Genomic DNA, 21,727 nt, shown 5'->3' on the forward strand with positions numbered 1-21,727 from the left:
TAATCCAGCAATTTTATTTCTTGATAAGACTGTAATTATCAGCGTGCTTCAGATATACTGCATTCAACTTTATCTGGCCAAGTATCTCAGAGTATCTCAGTTTCACTGGCTTGTTTCAGAACCCATGCGTCTCTCAGAAGGTGCCAGGCCTCTGGTGCCCAATGCCTCGCCACTTGGCTCCTCTTCTGAGCGCTAGGCCCTGCAGCAAGCTCCTGGGCACAGGAGCGGGCAGGGCGGGGGCAGCAGGGGAGCTGAGGCCGTCTGAGGAAAGGTGAGGCAAATACATGGAAAAGGAAGAATCTAAGAAATTCAGAGCTCAAAATACAAAGTAGGTTGGAGAGCTGGGTCCTGAAGAGATGCAAGGCAGAAACGTGATGCTAATGCTAAAATGGGTGAGACACAAACAGGACAATAGATTGAGGCAGTGAGAAAACTGAGGGGAAAAAAATGCATGATTTGCTTTTTGAGTGGGCACATTTTGTGTTGCAACAGGTCAGAGCTAACCGTCTTGGAGTTTCGTGAAGCATTTGTGTGGTGAATTACTGTTTTTTAATATTTCTGTGGCTGCGCGTGGCTGGTTCTTTCCTCAGGGCAAGCCGTGTGCTCGAAACACCTGCACAAGCGTGCCTGGCCTGACAGAAGGCACTGCCCGCCCGAGCAGCACGCCCGTGCCTTGTCCTCTAGGCGCAGGCTCACTGACACGTTTGCCCACGGCGGGCGGCTGAGGTCCGACCCCGCTCCCCGCGCCCGGAGCTCCCCCGGGCCGCAGGGAGGCCGCTGAGGGGGCCGCGCCACTGCGAGCCCCGCCTCACGTCCCTCACGGCCTCAACGGCCCGGCCGCCGCCCGCCCAGCCCCGAGCCGCCCGCCGCGCCGCCAGCCAGTCAGGGCGGCCGCTGGCAGTGACGTCGCGGAGCGGCGGCGGCAGTTTGAAAGCGGGGCAGGCGGGCGCCATGGACGGCACCGGGCCGCAGGGGCAGGGGCAGGGGCAGGGGCAGGGGCAGGGGCAGGGGCAGGGGCAGGGGCAGGGGCAGGGGCAGGGGCAGGGGCAGGGGCAGGGGCAGGGGCAGGGGCAGGGGCAGGGCGCGCTGCAGGCCGGGCGCGCCGCCGACCCGCGGGAGCGCGCCGAGGAGGCGAAACCAGGTGAGGGCCCGGGCAGGAGCAGCTGTGGCTGGGGGGGCGGGTGTCGCTGGCGCTTGCTTTGGGAATGAACTTAATGGCACCATGCCGTCACGTTGGCTCTTGTTCGGTACCTTTGTACCCTTGTTCGGTGCCAGGTTGGTGTTGTGTGGTTATAGGCTTGCAAACCATGAGCAAGCTACGTTAAATTGTTCTGGAAGGTGTCTTGTACTCTGGGACTCCTGTTGGCATTTGTGCCAGGTATTGCTCTCATAGCTGCTGGATTTGATCAGGGATGTGTAAGGGTAAAAATATTTTATTTACAGTGTGTGTGTAATATAGTTATGGTTTTACAGGAGTTGATTGAAATCTTTCTGAAGTTATACATGATTAAAGTCACCTTTTCATTTTCGATGTAGGAGGGTTTTTTGTTATGTGTTGTAAGATGTGTTGTAGAAAGCAGGTCCGTGATGGATCTTGGGCTGAACAGGAATTCTCTGGGAATAGAGGAGTGAGTGATGATTGCATTCAATTGATAACTTGTGGGATGTGCTTTGTTCCAACTCCTCTGTCCAGATCTGCTTCAGGAAGATGAGGATATCAGTAGTGACTATGGGAGTCGTGACAAACCAGGGACTGCTTTAGGACGGACCATACCAGATGGGAATGTACTTCTTCCAGACATTTTTCGTACCGATCATCTTTTGTTTTATGAGCGATTTAAAGCTTACCAGGATTACATTTTGGGTAAGAAATTCCTTAGTGGAAAAGGAACATGTAGTCAGGTTTCTTAAGTCATCCAGTTTAAGTGGAGTCAATTCCATATTATACTGTGAGATACTCTTATTAACAGGGGTTAGAAAAGATGCAGTGTATTGTTGTTGCTGTTGGATTATCGTATTGTAATTTCAGCTTCTCTAACTGGTAGAGCAGGAGGTAATGGTTTTAACATAAGTAAATAAAATCTGAGTGAACGAAAGGAGAAAATGCTAATGCTGGACTCTGTGCCTTGTTTTAATTGGCATTACTAGAACTTTTTTCTTTAGTAAGGCTGTTTAAGATAAGGCAGAAGTTAACTGTTTAATAGTACTGGTACTGAAACCCTCAGTACCTGGGAGGTTGAGTACTGCTTCTTCTGGAGAAGCACAAAACAGATGACTCTCTATCTCTCTCGCTACTGAGATAAGCAGCAAAAATACTGACAGTTATGAGCAAAACAGAATGAAGTCTGAGTTTAGATGAGTTAGAGGAATATATTAACTGTGAATTTCATTTATCAATGAATTGGAGGACTTTTTCTGCATAACTGTACTGCTTTAATTTTCTTTTTAGCTGACTGCAAGGCTTCTGAGGTGAAAGAATTCATAGCTGAGTACCTGGAGAAGGTCCTTGAACCGTCTGGATGGCAGGCAGTCTGGCGTACTAATGTGTTTGAGGTTGTCATTGAGGTAAATGGAATGCAGTTGTTCAGCCATTTGTCTTCAATTAATATCACTTACCTCTCTAACAGGCAGATAATTTATCTATGAAGTTTATGAGCTAGTAGAAAATTATATCTGTTCAGTATCTAATTGTCAGCAATAGCTAGAGCAATAGGAATTTCTTTCAAAAGGAGCCTTATTCTGAAGCACTATCTTGTGCTCTGGTGTGCTTCCTTCACCTAAAAGTACGAGTATCAGATCACAGGTTCCAAACCCGCATGGGACACTCATGACAGTGAGGCACTGCTCCTCAGAATGAGTTCTTTAGGACCGCAGCATGTGTTGCAAATCCAGAAAGCCATGCACTAGATATACTTGCTGTTTTTGGCATTGTTGAGTTGTTTAACCTTGGAGTTTGGCTGTTATTTGTTCTGCTATTTAAGTTACTTCTGCTGTTGAATTACAGTAGAATCAGTGAGGTAGGTGAATTTAATTTTCTTTGAGGCATCAACCTAAAATAAAGTGTCATTGATATCTTGAGAATAAGCTTGATCTGGTTCCATCGTGCTGATACAGTTTGTCATCTGTGGTTTTTTGGACTTTGCATTCCTGGCAGGGTACAAAATGCATGATTATTGCTTGTGGGATAGGTTCATCAGTGCTAAACCAAAAAGTCTGTACAGCATTTTTTTCATGCTTTGCATGTGTTAAAACACTGCACAATCACTTACCTTTACATGAGTTTCTGAAGAACTGGGCAAATGACTTTCAACCTCAATGTGGCAATACAAACAAAGCCTGTATAATTGGCCTTATGTGAAGGTTGTGACAAGAACATCTCATGTGGGCTAATTTCAGGGATACCTTCTCTAGTGTCTCAATATTTTGGTGGCAGGACTGTGCCTAAATGAAAGCAATATCTTCAAGGGGTCCTTGCTGAAGCAGGGGAAGGAGGAACCCAATGCAGTGTGAGTGAGCTGTGAGGTTGGACTCGGTGGGCACAGAGGGGATAAGTACTTGGTTCAGAGCTGGTTGCTGAAATACAAATTTTTCAAATATCAGGCTCTGATCGTTCATCTTTTTTTATTTGAACTTGGACATCCATTGTATGTTTTCAGAGGGGAAGAACTTTGTATTCCCTTGGCTTTTCAGCACAATTAGTAACAAAATGGCATTCACTGGCCCAGAGCAACTCTGGGGTTTCTCTGTGTCTTGTGGGTACTTGGAAAAATGAGCTACAAAGGAGTTCACGAGAACTGTAAAGTATTGATTCAAGTCTGAAAATACTGCTTTTCCCTGTCTGAAAAAAATATAATAGGGAAGCAATTTACTAGCCTTATATGGATATTAAGAGGGTTTTGAGCAAAGTTGTAAATGTGGAAGAGGCTCCAAATCTTTTGGTCCTGAGAAGCTCAGTTCTGGGTTATCACTTCAGCTGACCAGGTTGCCTTTGCTGTACTATGCAGTGTGCGTTGATTTATGTGAGTCAACTGGCAGTTCATGAGGCATGTCATGTTCACCTTCCTCAGCTGCATCTATTGCTCTGCCTAGAGAAATCCTAAGAGCTGTTCATTCCAACAGGTTGTTGATGTGGAGTACTCGGCTCTCAAAGCGGTTGTTCGACTCAGCGAGCCTTTCCTGTGTGAGTCGCAGGTTAGCACCTTCACGTTGGAATGCATGCAGGAGCTCTTGGAGCTGAAGGAGCGTCAGATCCCACTGCGGGAGCTGTGGGTTGTGTATGATGAGTCAGGAGAATTTGATCAGACAGCACTAGCCGTGGAGCACGTCAGGTACAAAAATGCATAAGATCTTATTTTGTCTTATGCAGCTGAAGGTGATAGCACAAACACAAGGTCCGCTTTTCAGCAACTTACTCTCTGTGCCAAAAGGAGTGGGAGGGGGAAGAAGTCTCTGCATTGCTTTCCCTCTCTTCTCCACCCCAGGCTTCCTCAGGCTGTATCACCTTGTTGGCTCTAGTGTGGTGTTTCTTCCTATTCTGAAACATTTTGATGTCTCTTTTTCTCTTTTGCCTCATTCTTCCTTTTCCTGCAATTTGTCTTTTCCCCTAAGTTTACTCTTTCTTCATCAGGTGTCTGTTCACGTCTTACTTATTCTACTTTCTTGGCCTTTCTTTATGATCTCTCTCTTCTTCATCTCTCTCATAGTAATGTACTATGTGCTGCATGAAAAGTCTACAAATTAACACTAGGACTGGATAAAAAAGATAAAACAGGAGGAAAGACTTTCTTGTCTAGAAAATAGGCTATGTTCCAGAAGTGGTGGGGGTGGGAGGAAAGAAGGAGAAGAGACTCCTTGTCTTGACCATTGCTCAGTAGTAGAGAGATAAGCATGTATTATGGAAGTGACAAACTCCAGGTAGAAAGGAAATCTGAAGAATGCCTAGCCAAAAACAACCAACCAAAAAGCGTTAGAATCTTGAGCATGCAGGTCTTATTTTCAAATCCAGCTTTTAGTTGTTCCATCTATTTTGGTGAAAGTCAGTGGGACTCAGGCTGTTATAAATTTTGAACTCGAAACACAAAATTCTTTATGCAGGTGACAACAGACAAGAAAGATAACTTTTGTGACTACTAAATAGCTTACAGGATGGTGACATGAAATGGGAGAGAGGTGATGTTTTGAGCTGGATTCTCAAATTGATAACATTCCTAGTTCCAGTGTTTTTGTCTCTGCTTGAGTAAATCTGGCCTCCTTTGTGTTTAAACGCTTATTTTGCTTCAAAAGGTTCTTCTACCAACACATCTGGAGGACCTGGGATGAGGAGGAGGAGGATGATTTGGATTACTTTGTGCGATGTGTTGAGCCTCGACTGAGATTGTAAGTGTGATACCTTTGATATTATTAGGTAGAACCACAGGGAAAGGCAATGTGGGAATAGTGACAGATTTCAAAGAAAACTCTTCACTAGTAAATCAAAGCAAGTCTGTTCTAGCAGCAATCACTGTCTGATGCTCAAATTTTTTTTAACAGAAAGAGGGTGCAACTGAAATTGCTGCTTGAGTCCTGCACTTTTTTTTTTTCCCTGTAATCTTTAACCTCCCATCAGATGGCGCTCCAAATCCAGCCATTGCCTCCTTTAACTTGTAGTTGTATGAAATGTAATCCTAACTAAAGCTAGTGTGGAATGCTTTCATACCTTTGGGCATAGAATAAGATCCAGAATGGAACAGAATGTAAACAAAAACTTGTAAATTGGTCATGCTGAAGGAGGAATGTGTTAATTTCTTTCCTTTGTGGGATTAGTTGGTATTAGGCTTACTGAAGGTGGATTTTTTTAATGCCATCTGGCTATATGAAACTGGAGCAGTGCACAAGAGCACAAGCTGGTTAAAATTTTGAGGGTGCTAAATAACCAGAGCATACAATAAAATATGTCTGGGAAGGGTAATTAAAAAGTGTTTTTTTTCTGCGTTTTTTTTTCCCCTGACGTTTGACACGATATGTTTGTTATGTCTTCCATGGGTTACTGCTCATTTCCTTTTTTAAAAATCACATAACTTAGCATGAGTATCCTGAAGTTTGTAAGCATACAACTGAATGACTTACAACTTTACTTGCTCTAAACCTTTGTTTCAGAGTAAGCCTCTGATGACTGTTACCTATCCACCTTTAAAAATTATATACTACTTAGAGAAGAAAGTAATATACTTGTGTGTGTCTGAGGGTTTTGGTTTTGCTGCTTTTAAAAAAAGCGTAGTGTTGATGCAGACTGCAGAGAGCTTTGACTTAAGTACTGGTATAGAACTTCTCAGGTTCTGTGTGGGTTTGTATTTGATCTTTCAAAATTGGAAAGGGAAATACACTGACCCCTTGCTCTGAATTGCAGGCATTATGACATCCTCGAACACCGTGTGCCTTCTGGGCTTGTTGCTGATTACCAGGATTACTTGTCCCAAGGTGAAGAGGTCTACAGGAAGTTCTTAAACGTGAGGAACAGCATATCAAGCAGCGATTCAGACTCTGAAGTAGAAAACGTCTCCATGGTGGAGGGACTTCAGTTGTATGAGAAAATAGAGCACTTGAAACAGAAGCTAAAACTAATTGAGAATCCACTGCTGAGGTACTTAGTGGGTTTAATGCAAGGAGGAGATCCCATGTGGGAAAGCGTGTGTAGAAAGTTCTTTACTGAAGAACGAACTGATGGCTTTGCTCATGTTTTAGGTACGTGTTTGGTTACCAAAAATACAGTGGTCTCCAAGCTAAAGGACAGAGACCAACAGGAACCAAGATCACTCATGTTGTATCTTCCACCATGATGGCAGGTCTGCTGCAGTCGTTGATAAGGGACAAACTTTGCCCTGAATCTTGTGGTGAAGAACTAGAAATACAGGTAAAGTAACAGCAATGGTCTATCTGCCATTACTCTTTTCTCCTCAAGAAACCATGTGGAAGAACAAGTTAATTTGTCATTTGGAAGATACTACATTTGCACGGTGCTTTTTTTGTCAGTCTAAAAACAGCACTTTAATTTAAACAATAAATAATATGTTTTAAAGTTGCGAGTAATTTCTCCTAATTTGTCTGTTGAGTACTTTATAGGAGCAGTGTTGGGGGGGAAAACGAACCTGTAGTAATTCCATAATAAAATGTGCTAAGGTGTAATACTTAAATTTTGATATGTCAATTTCTTTTGATGTTATTAATAATGAGATCGGGTTTCAAGAATGAAGCGTTCTGTTGCTCTGCTTCTGTGTAGGAAACTTATTTACTTACTAAGAACAAATGTACATAGTTTAATTAAATTCGGATAGGACTTAGCACTTAAGTGTTTAAGAACAGTCTGGAATGGTAGTTGGACCATGCTCTTAGGAGCATGGTTGGATTTATTTTTATTTTTTGGGGTGGTCCTTTGGAGACCCAGGAGTTTGACTCGATGATCCTTGTGGGTCCATTCCAACTTGAGATATTTTATGATTCTTATGAATCCTTGGGCCCAAATTAAATTGCTTGCTGTATTCTGATCATGTTTGTGAATTGCAGGTGGGCAAAATAGACCCAAAGGGAAACTCTTGAATTAACTCTTGGGCTATAAATCTGATTTTTCTCAGCAACTGAAAAATTCTCTTACAATGCTTACCATGGAATTTGCTGGAAAGCAATAAATGTGCAATTTCTCTGTACTATTTTTTACCCTTCAATACAGAATGGCCCAATACTTGAGAAGGACATCAGCCTGTGCTCTTTAGGCACTGACTTTTTTTTTTTTTTTTTTTTTTTTTTCAAGAAAAAGTGCCATGTGGACCCTGTATTTGCCATTGTAATAGCTAAATGCTGTTTTGGAGTGCCGTGCTCCAGGAGTGAGGAGTTACAGTGGTGTTTGGCCAAGCTCAAATCTAATAGCTGAGTTGCTTGTAGTTTTTTTCTTTTTCTTCTGTCATGTCTTTCTTCAGTAATTCATGACAAGTCACTTGAAACAGAATTCAAATGTTGGCCTGGAATCCAGGCCATATCGAGGTCTGCTTTCTGGTGCATATGTTCTTCAATCTGCCACTCTGCCCCATTTTTCTCATGGGGGGTGGACATAACACAAAGGAATGCTTTGAGGCTTTTTTTGTCCGGAGAGTGCTATGATTCTTGAATTCAAAGTAGAAATTGCATATTATTGGTGCCATTAAAAAGGGCTTCTTTTAAGCAAAAGCAGCAACATTTAATTGAAGAGCAAGCTTTTAGGGCATAAATGCATCCATTTTATAGCATTTTTTTAAGAGCTGATTATATTGTTTTTCTCTTACAGTTTCACAACGATCCACTGGCAGCTGTAAGTGCTTGTTACGAAGGAGACAGAGTCATCATCTGTCCTGGTCATTATGTTGTAGATGGCGTGTTCTGCATTGCTGATTCTGTTGAATTAGAAGGTAGAAGGCTTGCTAGAATAATGGTCCTTAAAATAAAGTAAATAAGGGTCTTTAACTTAGCTCTGCTTAAAGGTTTATTATATTTTTGCAGAGTTTGGCTGGAGCATTTTTTTTTTCTTTGAACTGTTCCTATTTCTGCTCGTAGAGCTGTGTCTATTTCAGGAAGGAGTAAGCTGTTTCATTACCCATGATTATTTCTGCAAGTAAGTTTTAACTTCTGCTGATTAATGGCAAATTTGCTATTTCATCCTAACTATTTGCCTGGATAGATCCTGGTTATATAAGTACTAGATGGGATCCAACAGCAACGCAAGTGTGTTGATTTTTAGTTTAATAAACACTAAAATCATTCTGAGAGGCTTCAGTTTCTAAAGTACTTGAGAGAGGTCCTTGTTTTCGTTTGCATGTCCTGATCTACCTCAGAGGTATAGTCAGACTCACTGTCAGGGTAGAACTGGTGAATACAGAGAAAGAGCCAAGTGCTATTCAAACTTAGTTTATGATATTTGTTGCATGTCAGCTATGTGTGGGGGGGCTACTGATGTGAATCTGTGCGTTATGTGAAGCACATATGCAGAGAGTGCTATTGGCTTAACATGCCCGTTTATGCTGTAGAAGTGGATGCAGCATGTATGTTCCTGTTTTTCTCTCAAAATATTTGTTTGAAATACTTTTATCTTGTCTAGGATATGTTGCTTTCTCTTCCTCACAATCCTTGTTTCCTCAGCATAATGTCTCTCCTTTTGGTATGCACGCTGTTGCAGCGTAATAGTCTGTGTATCACTGGGGCTTGTGCAGCTGTTCAGATGCTTCTTCAGCTGCATTTTTTATCTTGTCAAAGCTTCATAATGGGAAAGGCTGGGAGTTTAATTTCTTGCTGTTCTGGATTATATTTTTCTTGTCCTTATTTTATGAGTATCATTTTCTTTCTTGCCCTTCTCTTGTGTATGTTTGGTTTGCATAGAGATGAATGCTGATGGACAATGCACCTGCAGGATAAAGGAGCTCAAATTGTTTTATTTGTCTGCAAAATGGCATTGTTCTAAAATTGTGTGGGATGGTATTTGACAATTTCTTCTGTAGTTTTGAGGAAACAGGAATGCAAATGGTGAAATAGCACACCTATTAAAGGATGAGCTACTCTATTTTAAGGAGCAAGGCATATAACTGTATTTTTAGTACAAACCACTCTCCGGGTAATGAATGTGTCAGGGTGTTTAATCTTCTTATATGGACTTCTGTTAGAAGTTTTTATAGCAGCAATAGCAGCTGAAAACATTTGAAGTAAGAGCATCGAGAAAATTTCTGCTGGCACTAATCTGAATAGTTGGATGTTTTGGTGGCTTTTTTGGGATGAAAGGGTGACTCATCAAAGAAATAATGTTGCTTTGCTTAGTAGAGATTTTATTTCTTTTCCAGTCACTGTGCAAGCCAGTACTAAGGTTGAAAGTATGAGGATTGGTAAGCCAGGGATAAACAAAGGTTTACAAGAACTAAGTAAAGTTAAAACAGTAACAGATGCAGGAAGCCTTGTCAGGATAACTTTAGCGCTTGACAAAAAATTGTAGCAAAGGTACTTAAGAACTTTGCTCCACCTTGTTTAATAGTTTAAGCTGGAAAGAAACCTGTAGCATCAACCTGTCCAAAATTCATGATCAGTGTTACTGGATGACAATTGCTTTTAGCTCCTGTGGAGTCCCTTAATTTACAGGCAGGGCATACAGCCCTGACCTGGCTGGGTATTGACCACCATTTGATATCAGGTGAATCATTCCTTCTCTATTCCTTGTCAATAGCTTCCTTTACTGCTAGAGCTGCTGCTTCAGAAGTGAAGCAAACTAAAAGCTTGGTTAGAAAATCTGTAGGCACTCCGTAGGACAATTATTCCTAAAACTTTTTCAACTGGTGCATAGTTAAACTGGATCTGCTATTTACGGTTCCGTGATGCTCTTTCTTTACATACTGGAAGTAAACTGCTCTGTGTCATCTCCTCCCTAGCAGCACTGGAAAAAGATTCCCGGGTAGTATAGTGTACTTAAGTATCAGTCACTTAACTACATTAAATCTGCTGTCTTTAAAATTTTCTCCCAACTCTTGTTCAGAGGCTTTCTTTTTTTTTTTAACCTTTCTACTTGCACATTAGAGCATTTATTTATGTACTTGGTTAAAAGCTAGCATCCTGTTCAGGCACTTCTTATCTAAGCTTCTGTGTGTGTTCAGAAAACGATAGGACTCATGCTGCTCTAATAGATGTTGCATTATTGCTTTCCTTATCATGATTCTTGGCAGTGACAAGCAGTAAAAGCTTTACATGCTCATAAATTGCCCTGTAAGTGGTTGAATGCTGACAAGTGTGGATGGCTTTAGTAAATCAATGCTGGCATATGCTTTTGAAAGTTTCTTTTTTAATCTGAATTCATCTGGAAGTCCATGTAACACTGGAACGTCAAGTATTGACCCAGGCTTCATCTAAATACAGAAGCTGAGTGAAGTTTAGTAACAATGTGGAGTCCTTTGCACTTGTTTCCTTGACTGCTTCTCCCTGCTCCCCATGTTCTTTGGAGCCTCTGCCTGCTGCAGTGAGCTGCTGTACTGGAAGCGGACTGTGGGTGCCCATTGCGGCTGTGGTTACTGCACCTCCATACCGTGGTGCAGTTTGGGGAGTAAGAACTTTGCCCTCAGAGTTAGCCTTTTGTTTAACTGGCTAAAATAACTTTGTAGTTTATTATATTATGTGTCATTCAAGGAAGGGAACTTTGAGTCTGGTTGTTTTTTGTTGGTGGTGGGATTTTTTGAGCACCTGGGTCTTGGTATAGAGGAGATGTAAGGTGTGCCTCGGCCACTGGGGGAAAAATCCTATTCAAGATACTCAAAGATATCTCAAGTTCCAACCCTCTCTACCTAATCTGAATGTCTGCTTAGGTACTGAGCATCTGATTACCAGATACTCAACAAACTTGTGTCTTTCACCTCTGCTTTCAGGCTATGGCCTGCCAGATGATATTGTGATAGAAAAGCAAGGGAAAGGAGACAATTTTGTTGACTGTACAGGAGCCAACATAAAGATCTCCAATTTGAAGTTAATACAACATGATGCTGTGGAAGGGATTTTAAGTAAGTATAAGAGTACCTTGAACTTTTCGTGAATCTTCTATAATTTTCTGTTAGAATTAAATCTGGGATCCACTCTTACAATTTACTGGTTTTAACAAAATATTGTAGGAAAGAATCCTACAGATATAAATGTTAAGGCTTCCTTTTTGTTTCTTTCCCACTTGTTTATAATGTGGACATCAAAATAACTTCTGTTGTTTGTACTTTCAGGTTGTTGTGGCTCTTAGGTTTTATTCTTATTTTTGGATAAGATAATTTGTCTTAATGTTTCTGCTGTTATGGCAGCCTGACTGACCACTGCAAAGCCTCTGCCAGGCTGCCTGGAAAAGAAAATAATTTCTCTTTCCACAAAAGAACTCCCATGGCAGTATTCACCTGTAGCTGAACCCAACCAGCTCTCCATTGAGGAATGGCATAGACTGTAGAAATATAGACCTTCGTTTACTAAAAACACATTCGAACTGCCATTCAAATAATCCAAAGTTGTATCCAGTGAGTTTGGCCATGACCTTCCATCTTTTCAGAAGGTGCCAATTAATACTTTCACCTTGATGGACACTTGTTTTTAAATGTTTTAAAATGTTTATTAATACCTATATACTTGTATTTAATACATTATTAATTCAGAGGTTTCTTAGGCTTATAGAGAAAAGAATCATTGCTGTCACTTTCAAACAAACAAAACCACAAAACAAAGACACTTCTAAGACAAATCTTTGACTAGGGCTCCCTTGCAGTTTTTTTGCTGATATTAGGAAAAACAGTGAGTTCCAACTACACATGGGCAAATCAATAAAATTAACATAAAGTATGATTAAAATGATCACTTTCTCACACTGTAGAAAACGCTACAAGGTCATGTACCTGTAGGAGGGATTTGCCTTTGCATAACTGATTCATTTAACAATATTTGTTGTCTGTGTATAGGCGTCCATCATGGGAAAACTACTCTGGAGAATTGTGTGTTACAGTGTGAAACTACGGGCATAACAGTGCGAACATCAGCTGAGCTATTGATGAAAAACTCAGATCTGTATGGTGCCAAGGTACAAATGAATTCTTAACTCTGGCAATTTCCTAAATTAAAATAAAGGGTTCTGATGTGAAATAATACTTCAGTAAAGGGGTGGTTTCTGTCACTCTTAAGAGTACCTTTAAAAGGTGTCTTGGACAGCTTAGTGTTAATAGGTTTAAGAAATTGTTCACAGCAGTCTTGTGGCCTTCAATAGTATCTAGTGAAGTATCTTATGTTGATTTGTATGTGATGATATGAAAATGATGTAGTTACAGGGGACATCTATGAAATAATGATTGCTGCCTTGCTGGACTTATTCTTGTCCTGCAGTACCTTTAACGTGATTTTTCTTTTTTTTTTTTTCTTGCACATAAGTAATTTTCTGATTAAACTGTGTATTTGGCAAATTAAATGCCCTTTTTGGACACCTTATCCATTGATTCTTACAGAATGATGATAAACACAGAATTGAACTCTGAATAGGGCACTTTGGAGAATGATGGGGCTTTGAGTGTTGGGGTGGATGACTGAAGATCAATAAAGCAATGCAAAGTTGTGTGGTTACTCTTTACCACAGATTTTTATGGGCTGGTGGCAATAGTATTATTCATGGGGCCTCAACGTTTGTATTACTGCTCAAGTTAGTTCACAAAGCTGTGGAGCTGGAGTGGTAACACAATTTTACCTTGTGCAACTGCTGAATGAGCACAAAGATGGAGTTGTCAAGCCAAACTGTAAATGTGCCCCAAATTATTTATGTTTTGTGAACTGCAATCTGTTTTACCTTGTAGGGTGCTGGTGTGGAAATATATCCAGGGAGTACATGCACCCTGTTAGACAATGGCATACACCACTGCAAGGAGGGAATACTTATAAAGGTCAGTTCAAAGCATAATGCACTTTTTTAAAATTAAAAAAATAAATATGTATTCTTCTTAGTATTCAATTCTTACAGCTGTTAGAATTCATGCAAATAACTGCTCTTTAGATTGGCTTATAAACTTGCTGCTTTGTGTGTCACATCTAATGATGATGGTGCTTGTTGTTTGCCTTGGGTTGGTACACCAAAGCAATATACTTGTTTTATTCCTTATCTGTCAGAAAGAAAATCCCTTTTGCACTGTCACTTGTATTGGCTAGCATTTTATTAGCCTATCCAGAGAACTGACTATCTAAAAGTGAAAAGGTTTGCATCTCTTTAGCTGGACATAACATGCTGGATATCTGTTTCTTTGCTGTAGAACTTTTTAGACGAACATTATGAGATCCCCAAGATAAGCATGGTCAATAACGTGATCCATAATAATGAAGGATATGGTGTGGTCCTGGTTAAACCAACAATTGCCTCTGATGTAAAGGATGCTTCAGCAATGAAAGGTATTTTTCTGACTTCCTATGAGGAAATCATAAAAACATTAAATATAGCATACCTATGTTTTTAGATTGCCTAATTCATAATTTGAATCTTAAATTTTCTTATGATCTGTAGTTTGATTCAGCTTAAATCTTCATCTTCAGCAAATTCCATTGTTCTGATAGTTATGGATTATAAACTTCACACAAATCCTGTGAATGTCTCTGCTCCATGTCATGTGGATGCTTACACTTTTAAAGTCCTTAGACATCTGATCTATGCTCCCTATCAAGCAGAGCCCGTATAACTGATGGCTACCTGAGTCATACAGAAAGAAGGGTGTAATCGGCAAGAAAGCAGCTATGGCTTCTCTTATAGCTGTTCTGGTTCATAGTTCTCTGCACAGTTTTCTTCCTTTGTGCATTAGATCTGAGACATGGATTAGCCCAGTCTCTCAGCACAGAAATTTTCTGCAGTAAATGAAATGTTAACAACTTTTTCTCTTTTTATGTCTTAATCAAGAAGTGTCATGGTGTTGTGGTTTAGCCCGGCTGGCAGCCAAACACCACACAGCCATTCGCTCACCCTCCCCCCTCCCTCTCCGGGATGGGGGAGAGAAACGGGAAAGTGAAGCCTGTGAGTTGAGATAAAGACAGTTTATTAAGACAGGAAAAATAATAATAATAATAATAATAATAATAGTATTAATAGTAATAATGTGTACGAAATAAGTGATGCACAGTGCAATTGCTCACCACCTGTTGACCGATGCCCAGCCTATCCCCGAGCAGCCGCCCCCCCACCCCGGCTAGCCACCCCTATATATTGTTCAGCATGACGTCAGATGGTATGGAATACCCCTTTGGCCACTTTGGGTCAGCTGTCCTGGGTCTGTCCCCTCCCAGCTCCTGCTGCACCCCCAGCCTGCTCGCTAGCAGGACAGAGCGAGAAGCTGAAAAGTCCTTGGCTTGGTGTAAGCACTGCTCTGCAACAATTAAAACATCAGCATGTTATCAGCGCTCTTCTCATCCTAATCCAAAACATAGCACCCTGCCAGCTACTAGGAGGAAAATTAACTCTGTCCTACCTGAAACCAGGACACATGGTCTCAAGTGCAGTGTGTAAACCCACTGTAACTTTCTCTAATATCATTATCACTTGGAAGCCTGAAGACATCGCAAGAAGAAAACTTTTCTTTAAGTATCATATGCTGTATTTGAAATATATGGCTGCCATTAAATTGTTTTCCAGAAAGTACGGGGGATGCAAATGTTAAGACTGAAGAAAACATAATTCCAGGAGTTTTAACTGATTTGGTTGTTTTGAGGATGACATTCTCATTGTTTCCTGACTTAGGGAATACACAGCCTACCTTGTCAGGTGATGGGAGAGCATGTATAGAGGACTTCAGACAAGAACTACCTGAATGTGTGACTGATGAGTTGGAGCTTTATGAGCAAGTTGAGATTTCTGAAAAAACTGAAGGCAATTATGAAATTGCAAATGAACTTGGTGTTGCTTCTGTGAAGAAGAACCAGATGCACAAGAAAAGGCTGAGTAAACTGGGAATCACAGAAGCTGATGACAACTTAATGTCACAGGAAGTGTTTGTTTCTATTGTGGGCAATCAGTTCAAATGGAACGGGAAAGGGAGTTTTGGTACATTTCTTTTCTGATTGTCCTGACTCCTAGTGGCATTGCAATAAGAGATTTGCACAAACTGTTATTTTCACTCCTGCTTTCCAAGGAGTTAACATGTTCTATCAGCCTTCCATAACGTTACTAGAATGTGACAAATATTTATTGACAACATATATATTGCATGTGGAAACTTTTTTCTTCCTTGCTGCAAGCACGTACGTGGTAGAAAACAGAACTCTGCTTATCAACATACTTGTTCTTTGCTAGCTCTGATGAATTTTGTAGTATATTTATTTAACCTCTCTTAAAAAAAAATCTTCCAGAAAAAGACTCACCATGGAAGAGTGGACGACAAATGTACAGCAAGAATTTGTACACCTTCCTCCATGTGTTTGTAAAAGCGCAACTAGCCTGCGGTGCCTCCTATGAGAGACTGACTGAATTTTTATGTTGAACAGAAGCTAGTGAAATGCTCTTATGAAATGTAGTAGTTAGCTGCCATGCTTTATACTTGAAGGATTTTTTTAGGAAAGTTAGCATCTGGAAACATAGCATCATTCAGTCAACTTGGTGTGCCATCTGTTTATTTCCAACAGCAACCCGTTCCTATGCAACTTTTCCTTAGGGAAGACAGCATCAAAATAAACCATTAATCTGAATAAGGAGCAAACAAAACAGCTGTTTGTGTCTGTTAGGTGTGTTCCTACTGTATATTTCTGTGCCTTATTCTAAAATATTTAAAACTGCTCTGCCTCTTGTAGCAGCAGAGGTATTGAAAATAAATAGAAAATTAAAAAATAAAAATACTTTGCACTGAAATCTCATCAGCACACAGCTGTGGAACATTCTGCAAAACAAAGGTGTTTCAGTGTCTTACTGTTGTTCTAAGTCTTTAGTTGAAAGAAGACTTGAACGGACAGTCTGAATGAAGACTCTTCCTTCTCAGTGCTCCTTGATCCTTAATTGCAAATCCAAATGCCTTATTCCAAATGTTTATACTGTCTTCGGTTATTGTAGATCAGTTTTTGAACTGATATGTGGAAGTACATGTGAGAAGATAATCAAAAGTGATGCAGGACGTCCTATACAATATGGTATTAAGAAGGAGAAAGCATGTTGCCATCAAATAGAATTCAGAATAGTTTCTGCAAGTAGCTTAGCAGGTATATACCTTTGCTGGAAATGCAGTGCATTGCCTAAGTTGGATGTCAGTTGTCTGCTCCAGGTTTTTCACTCCATCTGTTTCTTAAACTGCAGTGGGAATCAAAATTCACTTCAGTACATAATTTGTGTGAGCAGCTGATGGGAAGAAAAAGAAGAAATGTATGTTAGAAGCACTTTTTTTTATGAACCATGGAGCATTAATTGAAGCTTTTCTATCCCAGTGCTTCTGGCTTTGTTCTGCTCAGGACACGACTTCAGGACTGCACTTTGAGTTTTAATGAGACTGAAAACCATTACAGTGTCTCATCCTGCACAAAACAACAAATATTTGCATTTTAGTGACTCTAAAGAAATACTTGAGTCAGGTGAAAACCCATTGCTCAAGCTAGGACTAGTTTAGTATCTTAGGCTATTCAACAAGTCACATGCCATGTTTAATGCTTTGATATTACGCCTTTACTTCCTGAGTGTAATACTAATTAAAGAACTGGGCCTAAAACTGATGTTGTTGTTCTTTTATCTTTTCAAAACCATGATTTTCCTTGAGTGAGCTGCCTTCATGATGTGTACATAGTATTTCTTTCTCTTGCAATTCATCTTAAAGCTGGCTTTGCTTTTAAAAAAAAAAAAAAAAAAAAAAGGCTTATCTCCCTTTTTAAAATTCAGTTTTAAGTCGGGTAAGGTACAAGTTAAAATATTCATCTTCTGCTTTCAATACTGCAACTGGTTTGCCTGTGCAAAGGAGGTATGTTTAAATATGAAGGAAAGGAACTGAAGGAACTGTTGACCAAAATGAGATGTGGGCTCATCTTTCATCTTAGTATTGTATTTTGCTTGTAGGTTATGTTTGCGTTTTCTGCTCTGTGTAAATATTTTCCTTATTTTTTTCCTTGAAATTCTTATTTTTTTAAACTTATTAAACTTTTTTTAAAGGTATTTGATGCTACAGTGATGACTAATGATCTTTTCTCTGGGAATGTTCCCTGCCTCCTAAATTAGAAACTAATTCCTGAATGCGTTCTAGCATAGCTGTCAAAGAAAGTTAATGAAAATATTTAGTTTCAAGAAATGTTTAAGCAGCTGCAAAATCGCTTGCAGGATAATATTTTCCCAGCCTGTGTGTATGCCTGTTGTTCTTAGACTTGCCTTGTTTTGCCCTTAATGTGCAATGTAGTTTATCCTATGGCTTGTCTGGGACACTGATGATCCAGCTTATTCTTTGTCTGGCCTTTCCACTATTTATTCTCTTGGCAACTTTGAGCTTTGTCTTTAACCTTTTCCCTGTCTCTTTATCGTTGCTGAGCAGCACAAAGCCAAGGATTCAGGTTTCTAGCAGGATCACAGAGGTAAAATCACTTCACTTCCTTGTACTACAATTTTAAAACCTACTAGTGGTTACTTCCATACAGATCTGTGATACTAAGATCTGTTGCTCAGTTCTTATAGCTGTATAATTGTACTACACTGATGCTACAACACCTTAATCAAGAAATCTTGTGTTCTCAAAGTTGTAATGATGAGATTTGTATTCCAGAAATCATGTTGATTGGTATTTCATTTAATTATGAGGCCCATATCATTGTTACTTCAATGATTGCTGTAAGGCTGGCAGCCTTATAGTTGTCCAGGTTATTTGCTTGATTTGCAAAAGAAACAAAGCCTGACAGTAGTAGGACTTTTTTTCCTCCCTTTGGAGTTTGCAGAGTTATTCCAAATCACAGAATTGAAAGGGTTGGAAGGGACCTCGAAAGATCATCAGGTCCAACCCCCCTGCCACAGCAGGCTCCTTAGAGCAGGCTGCCCAGGTAGGCATCTAGATGGGCCTTGAATATCTCCAGAGAAGGAGACTCCACAACCTCCCTGAGCAGCCTGTTCCAGTGCTCCGTCACCCTCACTGTGAAGAAGTTCTTTTGCATGCTGGTGCGGAACTTTCTGTGCTCCATCTTGTGGCCATTGCCCCTTGTCCTGTCCCCACAAACCACTGAGAAGAGGTTGGCCAAATCCCTCTGTCTCCCACGCCTCAGGTATTTATACACATTGATAAGATCCCCTCTCAGTCTTGTCTTCTCCAGGCTGAACAGGCCCAGGTCTTGCAGCCTTTCCTCATAGGGAAGATGCTCCAGGCCCCGTATCATCTTTGTTGCCCTCAGTTGGACTCTTTCCAGGAGTTCCCTGTCTTTTTTGTTCTGGGGAGCCCAGAACTGGACACAGTACTCCAGGGCAGAGTAGAGGGGGAGGATCACCTCCATTGACCTGCTGGCCATGCTCCTTTTAATGCACGCCAGGATCCTATTGACCCTCTTGGCCACCAGGGCACACTGCTGGCTCATGGTCAACCTGTCGTCCACCAGGACCCCCAGGTCCTTCTCCTCAGAGCTCCTCTCCAGCAGGTTGTCCCCCAGCCTGTACTGATACGTGCGGTTGTTCCTTCCCAGGTGCAGGACTCTACACTTGCTCTTATTAAACCTTATTTGGTTTATTCCTGCCCACCTCTCCAGCCGGTTCAGGTCTCGCTGAATGGCGGCACAGCCTTCTGGCGTGTCAGCCACTCCTCCCAGCTTTGTGTCATCGGCGTACTTGCTGAGGGCAGACACTATTCCCTCATCAAGGTCGTCAATGAAGATGTTGAACGAAACCAGACCTAGCACCGACCCCTGGGGAACACCGCTAGTCACAGGTCTCCAGCCGGACTCTGTGCCACCGATCACCACCCTCTGAGCTCGGCCAGTCAGCCAGTTCTCAGCCCACCTAACTGTCCACTCCTCTCTCCCACGCTTTCTCAGCTTTGCTAGCAGGATGTCATGGGAGACAGTATCAAAAGCCTTGCTAAAGTCAAGGTAGGTGACATCCACTGCTAGACATCCACTGCTCTTCCCCATCTACCCAGCTGGTGATGCCATCATAGAAGGCAACGAGGTTGGTCGAGCACAACTTCCCCTTGGTAAATCCATGCTGACTACTACTCGTAACATTCTTCTCTTCCAATCGCTTGGAGATAACATCCAGAACGAGCTGTTCCAACACCTTTCCAGGGACAGAGGTGAGACTGACTGCCCTGTGGTTTCCCGGATCCTTCTTGAAGACCGGAGTGACATTGGCTGTCCTCCAGTCTTCAGGCACCTCTCCTGTTCTCCAGGACCTTTCGAAGATGATAAAGAGCGGTTCGGCGATCACCTCTGCCAACTCCCTTAGCACACGTGGATGCATCCCATCGGGACCCATGGATTTGTGTGCGTTGAGCCCACTCAGGCACTCCCCAACTACCCTCAGGTCAACCACGGGGGAGCCCTCCATTTCCCAGCCCCTTTCTCCCCCACCAGGGTCGAGGAGTCCTGGGGGGGAGTCCTTGAAGCAAAGACTGAAGCAAAGAAAGCATTCAGTATCTCCGCCTTCTCGGCATCTCCTGTTACCAGGACACCCCCCTCGTTCAGCAAGGGACCTACATTATCCCTAGTCTTCCTTTTACTGTTTACATACTTAAAAAAACCCTTTGTGTTATCTTTTATCTCTTTTGCAAGCCTCATCTCTAGGTGGGCTTTAGCCTTCCTCGTCACGTCCCTGCAGGCCCTGACAACACTTCTATACTCTTCCAAGAGGACAAGCCCTTTTTCCACATTTCATAGACCTTCCTCTTCCCTTTGATCTTATCGATTCCCTTTGATCTTATCGATTAGCTCCTTGCTCATCCACGCAGGTTTCCTGCTCCCCTTCCCCGATTTCCTACTCAACATCATAGATCTGGAAAAATACTACACACACACACACACAGCTCAATGAAATTAACTTTGGCTCAAAAAAAAAAAAAGCTACTGCATAACTTCTGCTGATGTGACTTGATTAGAGGAGCAATCAATGTTGCAAGGTGCCTGTTTCTTATTCCAAGGTAAGGGAGACCTGAAATAAGTCTAGCCTTTGTCCTTTGTTATGTGGAATTAAATAACAATGTCTATGTATGTTGTCAAAATGATAATTTTGCATTGCAGCAGGTTTGTTAGCAGCAGTATGTTGTTATGTGTCAGATTTTTTTTTTTTCTTCTGGTGTGAAGGAATTTTGCCAGCTGGCTGGAAGCTTTTTAAGGCAACATTTTGCATCATTTACTGATGTGTAGTGTTTTTTTCCCTGCAAGCGTAAAATCTGTTGGAAACATACAAACACTGAGGATTAAAACGGAAACTGATCTGAAACCGGTAGGTTAATGTTTTATAGGCCGGACATGATTTCTGCATGGTGCAATTTGAAACAGCGTTATGCAGGGCTCTTTTTTTGTTCGTCTGTTTACTGATAAAATGAAAGCATAATTTTCAGAATTTCTGAGAAGGAGGAATTTTCAATGTCTTTGTTTTAAAACTGCTTTAAAACAAACAAACAAAAAAAATGGTAATATAAATCATTGTTAATACCAGGGTGGTAGTAATTAGAGTTGAAAGATCAGTATTTTGACATGTTATTTTTAATGTGAGTGTTCTGGGTTATCCACCTATTTTCTAAAAAGATCTGCCTTGTTTTCAAGGGTGGATTACGGATTCTTAAAACCTTTTTGCTTTATTTGGAAGTCAACTTTTTAGAGTGATATCTAAACTAGTTAAGGGAGGATCAAGAGTCATACAAGTAATACAGGTATTGATCAACACCGAAGAAGGTAAGGAGGGCAGGAGTTAGCTGAGCCTATTCTTGTACCAGTCTGTAATTATGAGTCTTCTACGTCCAGAAACTAGCAGCACATTCCCTCCTATCTTTGTTTCTAGTTAGCTGTGAGTGTAGTGATGTGAGAAGGAATTTTATAGACTGCACTTGTTGCAAAGACTTAAAAACCTGGGAAGTCTGAGCTAAGGGCTGATGAGCTGGTGTAATGGATGATCTGCCTGGATGATCCCGTGTGAGTTCTACTCTCAATATAAGCAGCAGTTGGTAACAGCCTGGATGTAAGAAGGTTTCCTTAGCAGATGACTGAGGGTGATCAAATGTGCTATTACAGCTTCTGATGATTTTCCTGATGGAGTTTTATTCTTACTTTCTAGTGTACC

The 21,727-nt window shown here is 41.2% G+C and overlaps 1 protein-coding gene across 1 annotated transcript; it reads left to right on the forward strand.

The window, feature by feature from the left end:
* Window positions 1–1,080: 1,080 nt before the first annotated feature.
* On the forward strand, window positions 1,081–17,156 carry SHCBP1 (SHC binding and spindle associated 1; the record flags this gene model as incomplete). The annotated part of the gene is made up of 13 exons (XM_050713288.1): window positions 1,081–1,141; window positions 1,694–1,864; window positions 2,450–2,565; window positions 4,120–4,328; window positions 5,284–5,376; window positions 6,386–6,619; window positions 6,721–6,889; window positions 8,294–8,414; window positions 11,397–11,528; window positions 12,456–12,574; window positions 13,335–13,421; window positions 13,785–13,920; window positions 15,254–17,156. Coding segments are annotated over 13 exons (1,968 nt in total), but the record flags the coding sequence as incomplete, so codon positions are not given.
* Between the last annotated feature and the right edge of the window lie 4,571 nt (window positions 17,157–21,727).

The sequence above is a fragment of the Cygnus atratus genome, chromosome 12, assembly GCF_013377495.2.
Source record: "Cygnus atratus isolate AKBS03 ecotype Queensland, Australia chromosome 12, CAtr_DNAZoo_HiC_assembly, whole genome shotgun sequence".
Lineage (NCBI taxonomy): Eukaryota > Metazoa > Chordata > Aves > Anseriformes > Anatidae > Cygnus > Cygnus atratus.